Raw genomic sequence first — 16,389 nt, forward strand, 5'->3', positions numbered from 1 at the left:
GGACAGCAGTGTAAAGGTTGCCCATTTCTATTTCTCAGAGTTGGAGTTCTAAGAGAGTCCTTAGAGAGGTTTCATAAGACTATGACATTAATCTCTATGCTTGCCATTGCAAATTCAGAGTTTCCAACAAAATTCCTTATAGGGAAATAAGGGAGCGTTGTGGCAGGTCTTCCACATCTGCGGTGTTCAGGGCACCCCTCCATCCCCGTGTGCCAAGTATTTGCAGCTGCGATACTCCAGGCCTGCTGCAGATCAGACGTGGGTGGGTGCAGCCCCAGCGGCCGTGTTGATGATCTGTAAGAAGTCTGTTCCTGCGCAGGAGTGATCAGGCGGGTGTGTTCCTGGGAACGCACCTTAGAAACATTGCAAGGGTGTTGAGTGCCCCAGGTGGATGTCGACAGAAGAAATACACAAGCTAGAAGTTGGGAGTTGTGTTTTATTCTGCAGACTTTCCGAGGACTTCAAGCCTGGAAGACAGCCTCTCAGATCGCTCTGAGGGACTGCTCCAAAGAGGTACAGGAGGAGCCAGGATATATAGGAGTTTTTGCAACAAACACCAGATGGAACATCCAAAGATCACTGTTAATTAAAGAAAACCAGCTATCTGACGTTCAGGATGCTTTTCTGTGTATGGGAAGATGCAGGAGCCTGGGCTCATTGGAGTCATTCATTTGACGTGCGCCTTGACTATACTTCAATAAAATAATAATAATAATAATAACAACAACAACAACAACAACAATAATAGTTCACACTTATTACGTAAATTCCTAAATGCTAGGCGTTGTTCTGAGTGCCTTTTCATGAATAAGCCAGTTTAATTCTCATAATATCCCTATGAAGTAGGTGTTATTTTTATCTCCACTTTTACAGAGCAGGAAACTTAGGTAACCCGTACAGGGTCACAGAGCAGAATTTAACCCCAGGAAGCCAGGTTCCAGGCTCCCTGGACGTGTGTGCCTTGACCACGCCACTGTATCACAATGCCTCTTGGAAAGAAGTGTGACGAAGTCTCATGCTTTGTCAGATAATGAAATGACACCACAGACAGCAGCACCTGAAACAAAGTTGCTTTTAACAACCTGGAAGCTCATGGGTCGTGGAGGTAATTGGAGGAACATTGTACTTTCAGATTCTTCATAGAAACTCCAGCACCAGGGACGGCAGGAAGGACCTTCTGAACATTCACAGTTGGCCAGGGACAAAGGGCAGGGAAGGAGCTGAAGGCAGAGGCAGCTGAGGGGAAGACCCAGAAGTGAAGCCCTCCGTGGCCCTGGGCCTTGCACTCCAGCAGTCCCTGGGTGGGATGGGGGGGATCCCCAGCACAGGGGAGGATCTGGCTTAAGGACCCTGACAGCTGCATTTCTGACCTCTGCCCACTTCAGCAGAAAAGTTGGTTCCAGGCACTCCAGGAAAGACTGAGTGTTCTTCTGTTATGAAGTCTAGATGTGTTAGAGGTATGCGTTCAGAGCTTGTAGACAAAGAAATTCCACTCCTGGTGGCACGTGCAGAGTGGGAGATGTGACCAGGAGATGAGGACCACGTTGCTCTCCCGCGGAAACCAGGCTTCAGTTCAGCGGCTCTCCCTGGGTTCATTCTGCCCGGGAGGATGGGGCTTTGGGAGAAAGGGCCTGTGAGCTGAGGGCACAGAACATGCCTGTGTGCGGTGCTGGGGCCCCAGGTAACTGCCTTCTTCAGACAGCTCTCAGCATGGACTCTGACAGCCATTCAGGAAAGAATTATCCTTTTCAGGGGTGCAGAGAGCCAGTGGGGAAGTTCCAAGGGCAGCTGTGTGTCAACAAGGAGGCCTACTGCCTGAACTCGCTGACTGCGCATGTTTTTACACCAGGGTTCATGAGACTAAAGGTAAAGCTGGAAGAGATTAGAAGGAAAAGATTTTTTTTAAAAATAAGTATATCATAATTTGGTATGAGTGCTTTTGTAGCATTAAGACTTTTTTATGTGAGCACAGAGGGAGGCGTGGCTAATTCTGCACAGTGGGGCCCTTGGGCTCCCTGACAACTTTCCAGAAGAGGTGACATTTGATGTGAGTCTTGAATATCCTTTATACTCCAGATCCTAGGCATGGCTAATTTCTAACAGTTTTTTCTTAGAGGCGTTCTTTTCTTCCATTGCTCCTGCTCTGGGCAAGAGCCACTTCCTCTCGGAGTTGTCTCCAGAGCTCCGGTCCACCCTGCTAGCAAAATGCCACCCATGCTACCCCCTTTCCATGTCACTCCCCTCTGGGGATTCTTACTGGTTTTAATTCCCCTCCCTTGCGTTCAAGGACCTCCAGAATTTGGTGAGATTCATCTCTTATTCAACTCACAACTTTCACTCTTGCTGGACAAGGCTGTGCCTCACAGATACTGAATTTATTTCTGCTGTTTCTCTTTTGCTTACGTTGTTTCTCAGATCTTGTCCTGTTCACATGGCACCATTCTTTACATCTCATTTGAATTGGCACTTTTCCACCAGGCATCATTTGCTTACTCTAGCATATAGTGGTCACCTACAATAATTTATTTTTATGCTAGAAACTTTGGCATTTGTTATATAAGAGGATCATGAAATTTAACTCAAACCACAACATGGATGTGAAGATAAAATGTTCAAATTTGCTTATATAAAAGTCGTATTTCTCCTGAATCCCTCCTCGCTGGTTATCTGGGGGGAAATTGAATATCTAACCCAAGTCAAAGCTTGGTCCAGTCCTATTACATAAATCATCTTGTAGGTAATGGTCTGTCCGTCTTAGAGAATACTCAGCTCGTTAGATGATCTCCTTGTTTTGGCTTCTGTCCCTAAGTTGCCCATGAGAACTGTTTATATAGTCTCACAGCTTTAGGGAGGAAAGGAGATCCCTATCTTCAGGGGTCTTGGATGGTTGCTGGTTGTTCTCTGCTGTGTCTTACCCTCCCGCCCTTCCCTCTGAGCCTCCCCTCCCCCCTTTCTTCCCCTTCTCTTCCCAATCCCTCTCCTCCTTCTCTTTCTTCTTCTCTTCTATGCCTCCCAGGCTGGCTACCCACTCCTGACTAAGCAAGTCTTCATGATCTAGGACCCAGTCTTCCCTTGTTAGATTTAGTCTTTCCTTATTAACTCCACTTAATCAGTTTTTAATTTAACTCTTGGACAATGATTTCATTTCCTTCACTGCTGAGTCCTACTGTAAGTCTACAAATACCAGTAATAACCCACTGTTTCAATGTATTCCATGCACATAGGTGCTACATCGCCAATAAGTTAACAAGCTCACTGGGTAACTGATGGCTTATATTCTTCTTTTGTGTTCCTCCCAGCATGTCACCTAGGCAAAGCCCATAAAGTATATTTAATGAATAAGTGTTTTCTGGAACTTAACTTATACATGAAGAAATGCTTTTCAGGGAAAAGAAAGCAGAAGGATGTTAGGCCTTCAAGCTCCCCAAATGTCAACTAAACTTTAGACACAAGAATTGCTAGATTGTCTTGAGCCAGGGCATGGGAACTGGCTGAACCAGACCAGACAGGCTCAGTGTTAACACTGGAAGAATGCCAGGTAAATGAAGGCATTTAATGGAAGTAGTCAGTGTCCCTCAAGATTACTAGAAGGCAATATCATGTAATAGAATGCTTGTTGCCTTGGGAATCAGTCTTGGCTCCATCTTATTCTGTTGTGTGTCTTTGGGCTAGTGACTAAAGACCTTCTAGATCATGGTTTTCTCCATTTATAAAAACAAAGGTAATGGTAATCCTGACCTACCTAACTCAAAAGGAGGTGGTGAAAAGAGAATGTCAGTGTTGATTCCTGGTAAACTGGGAAACATTATCTGGGTATAAGGTTGTCTCAGTCAGGGATCATCATTTGTTAGGAACAGAAACCCACTCAAATTTGCTCAAGAGAGATAGGATTCACTGGCTGGATGGGTGGATATTTAGTAGAATTTAGGTATAAGTACACCTTGAGGGACTGGACCCAGGAATCAAAGTGAGAAGCCCAAATTACTTACTGTTTCCATAGAAACCCACGGTTTATCATCTGACCTTCTTTCGTGGCTAATTCATTCTTCTTTGCTGTGGGAACTGGCCTGTTTCACTTCAACAGGCATCTTGTAAAAGCAGTGAGCTCGCCCAGCCCAGATAGATGTGAGTTCTTAGCTCCAGCTCTTTTGTTGTGATTCCAAAGTCCTGGGAAAGATTGACCTGGCATGGACCAGATGTTCGCCTCTGATCACCAACTGTGGCCAAGGAGGCTGGGTCGCACGTACAAACCTGGCCACCCTTTCAGCAAGGACTCCCTCGTACACTGTCTTCATAACAATTAACCAATGTTAATTTTGTGAAACTTCATGGATTTATGGGGTTTAAGACAGACAGCTGCCTCTTTCATTTCCTAAGCAGGCTTAGGACAAGGGAAGTTGTTTCTACCCTGCTCTCTCATATTCTCTGGTTTAGGTGCCAAAGAATCAAATTAGAGAAAATTGGCCATGGCTGAGGAAAGGGGAGGGGATATAATTTTATCTCTGATGATCTGCTCCATGGCCAGATGGAAGACACAGCCCTCATTCCAAGCGAGAAAGGTCTTCTAATTTCCATTCTCTTCAGTTTAATTGTTTCTTCCATAGGTGTGGAAGGTTTTTCCTTCCACAGGTTAAGGGTTAATCTTGCTAAAGAAAGAAAAAATGTGGATGCAACATAGGGGTTTGGAATGATTTGCAGCAACGTAGTACAACTAATTCCAGGGGAAAGTTTATTTATTAATTATATTTTTTTTATTCCCTTCCTACTTCCAGAAAGGATTTGAGGCACTTTATAAAGGCCAAAAGCATAAACATAGTGAAATACAAAAGTAAAGTAGTCAATAGGGGATAAATAGAAGAAATTATATTTTAAAAGTCTGGCTGATAATTTATTAATAACTATTTACAGAAAAATAAATTTAGGCTTCTACCTTCCCTCATACATCAAAATAAATTCCAGTGTAATAAAGAGTTAAATATAATTGATAAACTACAAAGGAGCTAGAAAAATAAATTTCAGTATTTATTTGTTTTCAGGGCAGAGTGGGAAAAGCATTTCTAAGCCCATTTGTAAAGAAAGAAACCTTAACAGAAAATATGAATAGAGCTGACTGCCTAAAATTTTAAAACTTCTTGATTTCATAAGGCATCAGAACCAAAATTAAATGGGGAAAATATTTTCAGTACAAATGACAAAGTGTTGGTAACTTCACAGTGAAGTTTGAATAGCTTTATCTGTTAAAAATAATAAAAAGACAAACATTCCAATAGATAAGGACAGAAAACAAGACATTTTTTAAGGATTAATACAAAAAGCAAACGTACGTGGAGAGATATTAAACCTAAATAATGAAAAGAAAACGTAAATTAAAACAGGGAGGTTCTGTTTAATGTTTATCATTGGAAAAATTTTAGAAAATTATAATATCCAAATTGAAAAGATTTCATATTAAGAAAAGGGAACTTACATAGTCTGATTATAACAATAAGACCTTCCTGGAGGGCAGTTTGGCAGTATTTTGAAAAGTCCATGAAACACACCCTTTTTCTCAGGAATTCTCTTTCCAGAAGTTTGTCCTTGGGAAATAATCAAGACTTTGTGTAAAGGTTTAGGTATAAGAATCTTCGTTATTCATTCTTTTTTTTTTTTTAATAGAGACTATTTCCAAACTTTTACCATGAACATTTATTACTTTTGTAAAAAGGAAAAAACAAAATAATACATTGCCTTTCTGGACCTGTTTTCTTTAATTGGGGAGTTTGTACACAATGAATTAATCCCCATCAACTGGGAAGTTTGCAAGCAGCTTTGAAGAGTAAAGTAACATTTTTGTTATCCATCATCTTGCTTTGGAGGTATCAGATGGGAGTGATCAGTAATTAGGTAAAAAGATCCTTGAGTTATCAAGGCTTGTGCTAATATTTTTTGCTATTATGATGAGAACTTTCTAGGGTGTTTTATTTAGAATTTATTTGTTCTTATTGTAGACAAAATTTGAAAAAACTGTCTTTCCATCCTAGAGCCTGTGGCAGGCAGGCGCTTGGTACCAGTGAAGAGCTCTGTGGCTGGGGGCCTGGTGACAAGGGATGAAAGGAAACAAATTAAACAACACAAAGAATAGCACAAACAGACAAACAAAAAGAAACAAACACAGATTCTCACAAAGCACAGCAGTTTCGGGCCAGTTAAAATAACGGCGAATAATCCTTCACATTGAAATGGCTCCTAAAGGCATGGATGATAATTAACATTCCCTGTGAAGACCTTAGGTCACCTGGAAAAATTAAAAGCATTCCATTTTTGTTGCTTCAAAAAGAAGAGGGTTGTGTAATGCATTTGAAAATTTATATCCAAGATGGTTAAAAATAGAGCAAAATTTGGCATTTAAATGTGGTCAGCTTTAGTTATCCGGACAAAAACTACCTGAGTGGAAGAGCACCCAGATTTGGTGGGGTGGTCGGTCCCCTCCATTATCACAGAGGTACCGGTAGGATTCCACAGCTATAGGTCGGTTTTGAAGTTAAAACGGTGAAGGAATGAGGTGACTTCCAGGAGAGAGGCAGGCGGGGTCTGCTCTCCTGGGACTCTGGTAGACTTGGCCAGCCTTCTGCTGGCCCCTCTCACTCGGTGATGTGCATGTGGCCCTTCTTCTCTGCCTCCAGGACTGCCCTCCCGATGCAGAGGACTTCCGAGCCCAGCAGTGTTCAGCCTACAATGATGTCCAGTATCAGGGGCGGTATTATGAATGGCTTCCAAGGTACAATGATCCTGCTGCCCCCTGCGCGCTCAAGTGCCACGCACGGGGACAAAATTTGGTAGTGGAGCTGGCACCCAAGGTACTGGATGGAACTCGTTGCAATGCTGTCTCCCTGGACATGTGCATCAGTGGCATTTGTCAGGTAAGCTGTATCTGCTTCTCAGACCGCTGGCTCAAGGATGTGCCACCATCACTCTCAATAAAGATCATCTTTTTCTTTTGTACTTGTCTTTGTTAATTTTAATGTGAAAATATTTTAGAGAGTATTATTCACCTTTTGATTATGTTTTACTTATTTAACATAGGACAAGTTTTGCATGTGTAGAACCGGAAGATTGTAATAGATGACTTGTGATTTTTTTAGGCCAGTGCTTCTCCAATGTGAAAGTGCGTTGGAATCCCCTGATGAACTTGTTGAAACACAGTGTGCTGGGCCCTGATCCCAGAGTTTCTGACCCAGTAGGTCTGGGGTAGGGCCCAAAAACTTGCATTTCTAACAAGTTCCCAGGAGACGCTGATGCTTCTGGTCCAGGGGCCGCATTTTGAGACCCACTGCTTTATTGAAGGGTCATGTTGATAGGCTCTCTGAGTGCTCTCATTAAAATGAATTCATTGTTTTCGGTTTTTGGGAGCAATGACTTATTTACTAAAAAGTGAACATGAGTGCGTTCCAGCAGGTTTTTCAGAGTGGACTTTGCAGAGCTGTGATGAATGTGGTTGAGGCATAAGCCCTCACCACTTTTAATGGGTGAGACAGTATGTGGATAGCAGAGAAAGGATAGGATTCCACCCCCACCCCTTTGGTCTCTGGAAAAAAAATTTTAAATAACGGATGTCTAATATTCCATCTATCTGCTTATGCTCATAAGAAATTAGTAGTAACAACAGCAAATGAACCTAATCATCTACTAAGTGTCAGACGCGACCAGGTGTCAGTGACTTCATACATGCAGAAGAACCGTGATCTTCCTTCTCAAACTACCTTTTCCTTCCTATGTCCCTTGAACTTGAAAATGACCTCCAGCTGCTCCCCACAACTTGGGAGTCATTCTTGACTCTCTTTCAACCCACACATCTAATCCATTGCCAAATCTCATCAATTCTACCTCCAAGGTCTATTTTGAATTCACCATTTCTGTCTCCATTGATGTCTTTCCTAGTCTAAGCCCCCATTAGTTCTGACCATAACCAGGACCTCCTGTCCTGATCTCCCAGCCTCCAACACTGCCCCTCTTAGATCCATTCTCCACACAGCAGCCAAGTGATTGTCTTAAAACCTAAATCATTTTGTCACTCCTCCCACCGAAGTCCCTAAATGGCTCGTCATTGCGTTGATGATGACATCCAGGATCCTTGCTTACCTTCCAGGCTCTTCCCTAACTCTTCTCTCCCCTCTGCCCCTTTTAAAAAACAGACTTAAGTTTTTAGGTTCAGAGCAAAATTGAGTGGGGTACTGATTTCCCAAATACCCTCTGCACCTACATATGCATAGACTAGTTCTTTGATTTTTTACCCCAGCTGCTGGATCTGTCCATTTCTGATAGGGGAGTGTTGAAGTCTCCAACTATGACAGGGGATTCATGTGTCTTTTTCCTTGGAGATCAGTAGGTTTTTGCCTCATGCATCTTGTTATGTCTTCTTGGAGTACTGACACCTTTATCATTATGTTCATGCCCCTGATAACGTACCTTGCTCTGCAGTCTGCTCTGTCTGAAATTAATACACCTACTCCTGCTATATTTTTATTGATGTTATATCTTTCTCCATCTCTGTACATTTAATATCTATATGTCTTTCTATTTAAAGTGCTTCATGTGGACCAAAAACAGGCATCACCGGTGACCTCGGCTTGAGCAGTCTCAGTGACGTGGCTGGAGTGGACACTGGTTGGTGGCAGGATGTGCTAGTTTCCTGTGGCCACTTGCTGTCTCTGAGCCTCGGTCTTTTCAGTCCATATGAAGCAGATGTTACCCTGCTTGTAGGTCCTGTTTTAAATTCGTTCTTTCATGAACAATATTGCATGAGCCCAGCACAATAGCCGTCAACACGGGAAACCTACAGCCCGCGCTGGTTCCCTTCCCTGGTTTCGCCTTGAGCTCTCTGACCACAGCCCCTTCTTCTTATTCGTTGCCTAAGGTGTATAGTCTGTTCCAGCAGTTTCCAAGGTTTGAAGCGGATTGCAGGATAAAGGCAGTTTTCATTGCTGAGTTAGTTCCTTTAAGATGTGTGCTTCCTATCATGTTTTTGTGATTCTAATGGATAAGCGGGTTCTCTGGGCAGTAAAAGGTGACACCTTGTGGGAAGTTGAATGCGCTTCTGGCCAGTCTGTTCAGGTAAAAAGAACTGTGTGCACTTCTTCAGAAGAGACTCAGATGCCTCTCAGGTGAATTCAGTATCTTTCCTTCAACAGGATAACGTTCTCAAAAATTCCCTTTCTTGTACCATGTAGCCGTGGCCGTCCACAGTCCTTAGGATGGGAGAAAGTAAACTGTGTGATTCTCACCGATTGCCTTAGGATCAGTGAACCGAGCCCTGATGTTTACTTGGCAGCGACTACAAATGATTTTTGCAAGTGTGTTTGCAGTTTGCTCATTTACATGAACGTGTCACCGTGCTCCTGGGAACAACGTTCCTTGAGCCTGAGCGCAGCCGACAGCGTGAGGCAGCGAGACTCACTGAATGAAATTTGCTTCTGCTTTGCAGGTCTGATTTTTATCAGAAATGGGACCTGGTTGGAACCAGATCTGCAGAACAAGTCTAATTTATCATTCATGTTTATTGACTTCCTTGACGACTGGGTAAATGAAGAAATCACTTTGTGTTTCTAGTAAAAAGAAATGCTTAATGGTGCTTATTGCATGTCAGGCGTTGTCTAAGCACTTTATTATGTGGGCTCATCACGCACTAGGAGCTAGCTGTGGTCATTATCCCCACCTTGTTTATAAGGAATCTGGAATTTGAAGAGGCTAAGTAATATGCCCAGGGTACAGAGCTTGAAAATGGTGGAGCTGGAATTTGACCCCAGGAAACCTAATTCAGAATTTTGTCATCTTAAGCATTGCATTACCCTGATGATACCTGTACTTTTTCTATGGCTATGAGTACAGAAGCTTGTAGCTAGAAATAAGATGTGGTTCTAGTAAGGGACAGTCGGTACCATAGGGGAGTGATGCTTAGGGAGTTTAGTATAGAGGTTCCGACTCAAATATCTGCACACCACTCAGGGAGGAAAACCACTCAGGCGTAGTCACAGTGGGTGACAAGGACTTTCATGACCTGGAGAATACGTGCCCACTCATTGGGACGCTCAAGGGGGCAGCTATGTATACACATGTCAGAGTTTTTATTTGTCAACAGGAGCCAGGAATCTGGATTTTAATGTGAAATGCCCAGTTTAAAACAACACCTTGGTGTTACGGACCCTGCTTTATCCATTAGCAGTTAAATGGTGCTCCAATATAATAGAGGCTAGGTTTTCCTTCAGTACCCAACCATCCCCAAAGCTCAGTGGCTTAAAACAATTAAAGATGACTGTTAGCTGATGCTACTTGTCCAACGTGGGTCAGCAGGGGGTCTCTGCCCTTTGAATGTCTCAGAGACCCAGACTGAGGGAGGCTTTATTTGAACACGTGTTTTACATAATCACCGCAGCAGTGAGAAGGGGAATGTGTGACTCACGTGCTGACCCCTGAAGCTTCTTACAGAAGTGACACAGACACTTAGACTCATATTTCATTGGCCAAAGACAGTCAATGACCACGCTTAATTTCTAAGGGGGTGGGGAATTGCAATCCTTCCGTGGGCGGAAAAGAAAAGCTGAATATTTATAAATATCCCTAATGACCACCATAGCTCCCTATACTTTTATTTTTAAGGCAGGAATGTTAAGACTTTTTTTGTAAGGTAGAATCCAGTTTTCAGAGATCTTAAACAGAGGTTGACTCAAAAAATTCTTTGCTTCTTGAAGGACTGAATTTGACTGATCTGGAAAGTCCATACTTTACTTAATATGGAGTCATGGCACTTCTTTAAACACTGACTTCTATTAGCTGATTAGGAAGTCATGTGCCGGCACTATGAAAGAATCCTTAGCTGAAGCGATGATTTATATATGAGAATTTATTCCCCAAAGCACTGCTCATATATTTTAAATATCTGTTTATCTTATCCCTATCCTGTGTAACTTGTCTGATTAACTACAGTGTAGGATATGAATCTTGTCTTACTAATTTATACTCTGTAGTGCCTGGCTCTGTAGAAATTGGCTACATATGAGTGTTAATAAATTTTATTGATATGTTTATTGATTAGTGGTTTTTAAATCATGACAGTTAGAGATTTTGACTTTAGGAGAAGCCACAGAAGTTGAAAAAACACTTCGGGCAACGGTTAAAAAGTTGTTCATGGTTGATTGTGATGAGATCTGAGAGTCAAAATTTAGTATTTCAAGGGCAGTGCTTATACCCTGTGAATCACAAGGCAGTTGGATCTTCTTTTCAAGTAGTATTTTTCTGTGATGTTTTCGCATGCCTTTTTTGGCTGTAAGATTGGGATGAACTGTAGCTTTAAAATTTTTGAAACAAATGTAAGTACTCAGGGAGGTATTCGATTGCCCAAGACCCTGCAAGGCTCTAATCTCTCTTCACAAGTCCATCCTAGCTCCTAAACCCACACCCTTCCTGGATGACCAGATAGAGGGTGATTCTCATGCTCATGAAATGCAAAGTGCTCAGGGACACAAATGTGTGAGGACAGAGCTTGGCCCAGGAACAGTGTTTCTATAATTTAATGGTAGAATTACTCCCCTTGGAGAAAGTTACATGAACACAAGTTATTCATTGATTGAATCCCAACCATGCAAGTGTGTTTCCAAAATCAATCAGTCTTAAGTTATTCCACATGTACTTGTAAATATTAAGGTAGTGGCCTATGTAACTGGGTTCTTTGCTGTCTCTCTGCTGATCGCTAAGATGGGGAAGGTGTAGCACAGTGTGAAGATTCTGTTAGGAGATGACCTGAGTTTTAAAACCATGACTGGCACAATATTTTGGTTGTGTAATGTTGGAAAGTCATTTAACCTCATTAACGTTCTGCTGCCTTATTTGCAACATAGAGATAAAAGTATCATAAGGTTGCTATGAGGATTAAACGAAATAACGTGTATAACACGCTTGGCATCATGCCGGGTACGTGATAAGCTTTCAACAAAAATCAACTATTATTATTAATATTTTACTATTATCTTTATAAAATTATATGATCAGAATGAAAGGATCTCAGAAGATGTAGCTGCTCATCAGATAATTTAATTCCCTCTCCAGTTTTCCTGCCAAGAAACCTTCTGCCTAGCCCATGGCTGAATAGTTACTGTTGGAGAACTCTGACTTTTCAGACTTTCTCAGATTGAACTAAATTATGCCTCCACCTGTAGCTTTCACCGTTTGAAAATATCGAGAACAAACGGAAACCCTTTCTTCATGACAGCCCTTTGTGAATTGGAAAATACCGCTAATCACGGGCTTGCCCTTGAACTTCCTTGGAACTTTTCCTTCATCTCCCTGCAGCTTTCATTTGATCTTTCTTCTTCCCTTCAGCGCCAACATTTTGGAGAGAACAGTCTATAGATGTGGTCTCCACTTCCTCTGGTTTTATATTCTCTTCAACACCTTGGATATAGAATCTGATTCAGCAGCTCCCCAAGGTGAAGCAGAGGGGCTCGACCGGGGAGTCAAACAAAATGGAAAGCAGAGAGATGCTCTTAAAACGGGCTCTCCGTTATCGAGCCCTCTTGAGTGTTCTCATCACTAGACTGGGAGCTTCGCGTGTCTTTTCTCATTTCCTTCTTAGTAGACCCTGTGTGGGGTGTGTGTTATTAGCCCTACTTCACTCTTGAGGAAAATGAGTCTCCTGAGTTTGAATCATTGAACATCCTGCAGCCTGAAAGAGGTGGTGGGGCGGGCAGGTGGGGCGGGCTGTCAGCCTCCAGATCCTCTGTACCGAAGCAGCAGGTGTGTAAACACAAATGCACAAATGACTGTGTGTAGGGAGGTGGAGATGAGCAGGCTCCTCAGCTAATATCATTGGATGCGTATCGGGTAAAAGACGTATTTGCAAAATAAAAAGAAATGTGAGACACAGTCCCTTTTCTCGTATAAGGACGCTCACAGTCTAGCAGATACCCACAAACTCACAAAGATAATAATTCACAAGAGACTGAAAGATACCAGTATAAGCATATTCTATGGGACATCTTAAAAATTGTTTATAAAGACTTTAATATGTAAAATGACGTAGAGGTAGAGATGTGTGGGTCTAGGTCTAGAAATTATAAAGAAAAGGAGCTGCAAAGATACAGAATACAGAACTAGCTCTCCTTAGAGAGAAATGGATATACTGATGTTGAGATGTAGGTATTGATCGAGATTAAAAATAGAGAAAAAAATTTTTAAACAAAACTAGGGACCATAAGGGTATACATCAATCAACTTCAGACTGAGGTCATTTTGGGAGAGAAATGAGAGAGTCTAGGACTAAAAGTGGGGATAGGAAGAGAGGGAGGTGGGTGGGGAGAAAGGAAATACCTGTGATGCTCCATCCATTTTCTGTACATAAAATATCTGAATGAAAATATAAATAAAAAACTAAGAGTGGGATTGTAAAGGGGCAGCTTCCATTCTTATTTTTTAAAATTATTTGGGCTTTGCATAAGTGTCACATAAATGACATTATACTATAAAGGTTTATATATTAGTTGCATTCTAAGAACTAAGTGCTCATGAAAGAGAGCCAACTCATAGATTTAAGAAAGGCGACACGTAAATACGGTTTCTGCAACACCTAGAGTCGCATCTCCTTGCGCTGTCGCCCACTCCTGACCGCCGTGCTTCTGTCCGCAGGCAGTGGGCTGCGACCGGCAACTGGGGAGCAACGCCAAGGAAGACAACTGCGGCGTCTGTGCTGGTGACGGCTCCACCTGCAGGCTGGTGCGGGGACAGTCCAAGGCACACGTTTCTCCTGAGAAAAGTAGGTTTTAAACCCGATTCAATGTTACTATAAAATAACATGTACTTTAGACCGTCTGCTACTAGAATAACATTTTCCTAATGCTAAGCATTTTTTTAAATTGAAGTAGAGTTGGTTTACAATGTTGTGTTAGTTTCTGGGGTCCAGTATGTTGATTCAGTTATATATATATATATATTCATATTCTTTATCATATAGGCTATTACAAGATATTGAATATAGGTCCCTGTACTATACAGTAGGACCTTGTTGTTTATCTCTTTTATTTAAAGTAGTTTGTATCTTCAGATCCCAAACTCCTAATTTATCCCTCCCCCTTCCTTCCCCCCTGGTAATTGTTAAGTTTGTTTTCTATGTCTGTGAGTCTGTTTCTGTTTTATAAATAAGTTCGTTTGTGCCATTGCTTTAGATTCCACGTGTAAGTGATATCATATGGTGTTTGTCTTTCTCTGTCTGACTTACTTCACTTAGTATGATAATCTCTAAGTCCGTCCATGTTGCTGCAAATAGCATTGTTTTATTCCTTTTTATGGCTGAGAAGTATCCCATTGTGCATATATACACCACAACTTCTTTATCTAGTCATCTGTCGATGGACATTTAGAGTGCTTCCATGTCTTGCCTATTGCAAATAGTGCTGCTGTGAATGTTGGGGTGCATGTATCTTTTCGAATTGGAGTTTCCTCTGGATATATGTCCAGGAGTGGGATTGCTGGATCATAGCGTAAGTCTGTTTTTAGTTTTTTATGGAATCTCCATACTGTTTTCCATAGTGGCTGCACCAAATTACATTCCCACCAACAGTGTGAGAGGGTTCTCTTTTCTCCACACCCTCTCCAACACCTAACGCTAAGCTTTTAGTTGGAAAGAACTTTTGACTAGTCTTCTAAAAGTCAGATTTCTTCCAAAAAGTGTAATAAATCAAATATTTGTTCCCATTACCTTTCCTAAGACTACCTGTTTCTTTGAACGTTTGTCAATACGGAGTATGACTATTTTTTAAAATAATTGCCAATTTTAAGGTAAACTGTGAGTTATTATTTCTTTTATTTGCCTCCCTTTGATTGCTACTAAGGTAAACAATATCATCATGCACTTATTGCTCACTTATACTTTTTCATGTTTCAATTAGCTGCTGAAGTCGCGTGTTCATTTTCCTATTTGGGTGTTGATGTTTTCCCTCACTTGCAACCTTTCACTGTATCATGAATATATACTATTTGTTTGTCTGTTATACCTGTTTCTAATGTTCTCAGTTTGTCATTTGACTTTCAATTCTGCTTGTGTTTATAGAGTCAATAGTTTCTAAATTTATATATTCAGAATTTTCTCTCTTTCATTTCAATAATATCTGCTTTAATTTTTTAAAAAATATTTGGGGGTCGGTCAACTTTTTCTGTAAAGAGACAGACAGTAAATATTTTCGGGCTTTTCAGCCCAAATGGTCTCTGTCTCAACCACTTAACTCTGCCGCTGCAGTGCAAAAGTAACCACAGACAATCGTGAGCCAATGGGTATAGCTGTGTTCCAATAAAACTTTATTTACAAAAACTAGGCTGCAGGCTGGATTTGACTCTCAGGTTGTAGATTGCTGACCCCTGCCTTAAAGGGAAAACATTTATACATGTACACTTTCTGCCAGTACTTTTTTGTGTGTTTCCACTGTAAAATCACTTATCCCTTTGAATTTGTTTGGATGTAACTTATGAAATAGTGATTTTACTTATTCTCCCCAGATGGGGAGAACCTTATAGATGGAGTGGAAGGTGGGAAGGGTTTTCCAGGCAGAGGAAACACACAGTTCATGGTGTGATGCTGGAGGAAAGCCTGGACTCTCCTGAGGAACTACCAATATTGCACAGTGGATGGGGAGGAAGATAAGGCAGAATAGCGTTCAAAAGGCAACCACAAAGGTCTTCAGTGTTCTGTTTCCCATTTCAGGTTAAGTGGAGACATTAAAACAATTTAGGCAATAGGGTAACATGGATAGATTTGTGATTTAGTAAAATAATTCTGGCAGCATTATTACCTGTGAGGTGAGCCTGGAAGCAAGGAGCCCAAAAAGGATGATGTTTTTAAATATTCAACAGTGTTTGAAATAATGAGGCTTTCCTCCAAGGGAGAGGTGGAGGAAGGAACAGATGGGAGAGATATTTAGGAGAGAGAGTCAGCAGAGTAATAATTCTTAGAATGAAGACTGTAAGAGAAAAGAAGAAGCTAGGATGATGTAGATTTTCCAGCTTGAGCAGCTGATCTTCTGGGCAGGAAATTCATGGACAGGAGACACATATCAAAGATAAGGGCTCACCTCCTTGGGTTTTTCTTCTTTCCAGAAATTTGGCCCCGTAAGTATGCAATATTTGGTACCTTTCTGATACGTTTAAAGAGACGTTGATTATATTTTGTTTGGGGTTGAAGGTTTGATGGGAAACATGACAGTCCATTGTTGCTAGTGGGGAAACCCCCTCACTGGTGATCTTCCATTGTAAATTGGCTGAGTCCATCCAAAGGAAGTATACAGAATATATCAGGAAGACAAGAATACCTAAAGTCGAGGCGTTTAGCCAGGGAAGAAGTTTAATGGGATTCAACTGAAAAGAAATGAAGAG

The 16,389-nt window shown here is 41.5% G+C and overlaps 1 protein-coding gene across 1 annotated transcript in view; it reads left to right on the forward strand.

The window, feature by feature from the left end:
- Positions 1-16,389, forward strand: part of ADAMTSL3 (ADAMTS like 3) — a 259,617-nt gene that overhangs the window by 101,586 nt on the left and 141,642 nt on the right. Inside the window, exons 6-7 of the mRNA XM_072950888.1 lie at positions 6,663-6,899; positions 13,654-13,780. Of these exons, the coding sequence (XP_072806989.1) occupies positions 6,663-6,899; positions 13,654-13,780 (364 nt within the window). The remainder of the gene's footprint in view (positions 1-6,662; positions 6,900-13,653; positions 13,781-16,389) is intronic.

Source organism: Vicugna pacos, chromosome 27 (assembly GCF_048564905.1).
Source record: "Vicugna pacos chromosome 27, VicPac4, whole genome shotgun sequence".
Taxonomy (NCBI): domain Eukaryota; kingdom Metazoa; phylum Chordata; class Mammalia; order Artiodactyla; family Camelidae; genus Vicugna; species Vicugna pacos.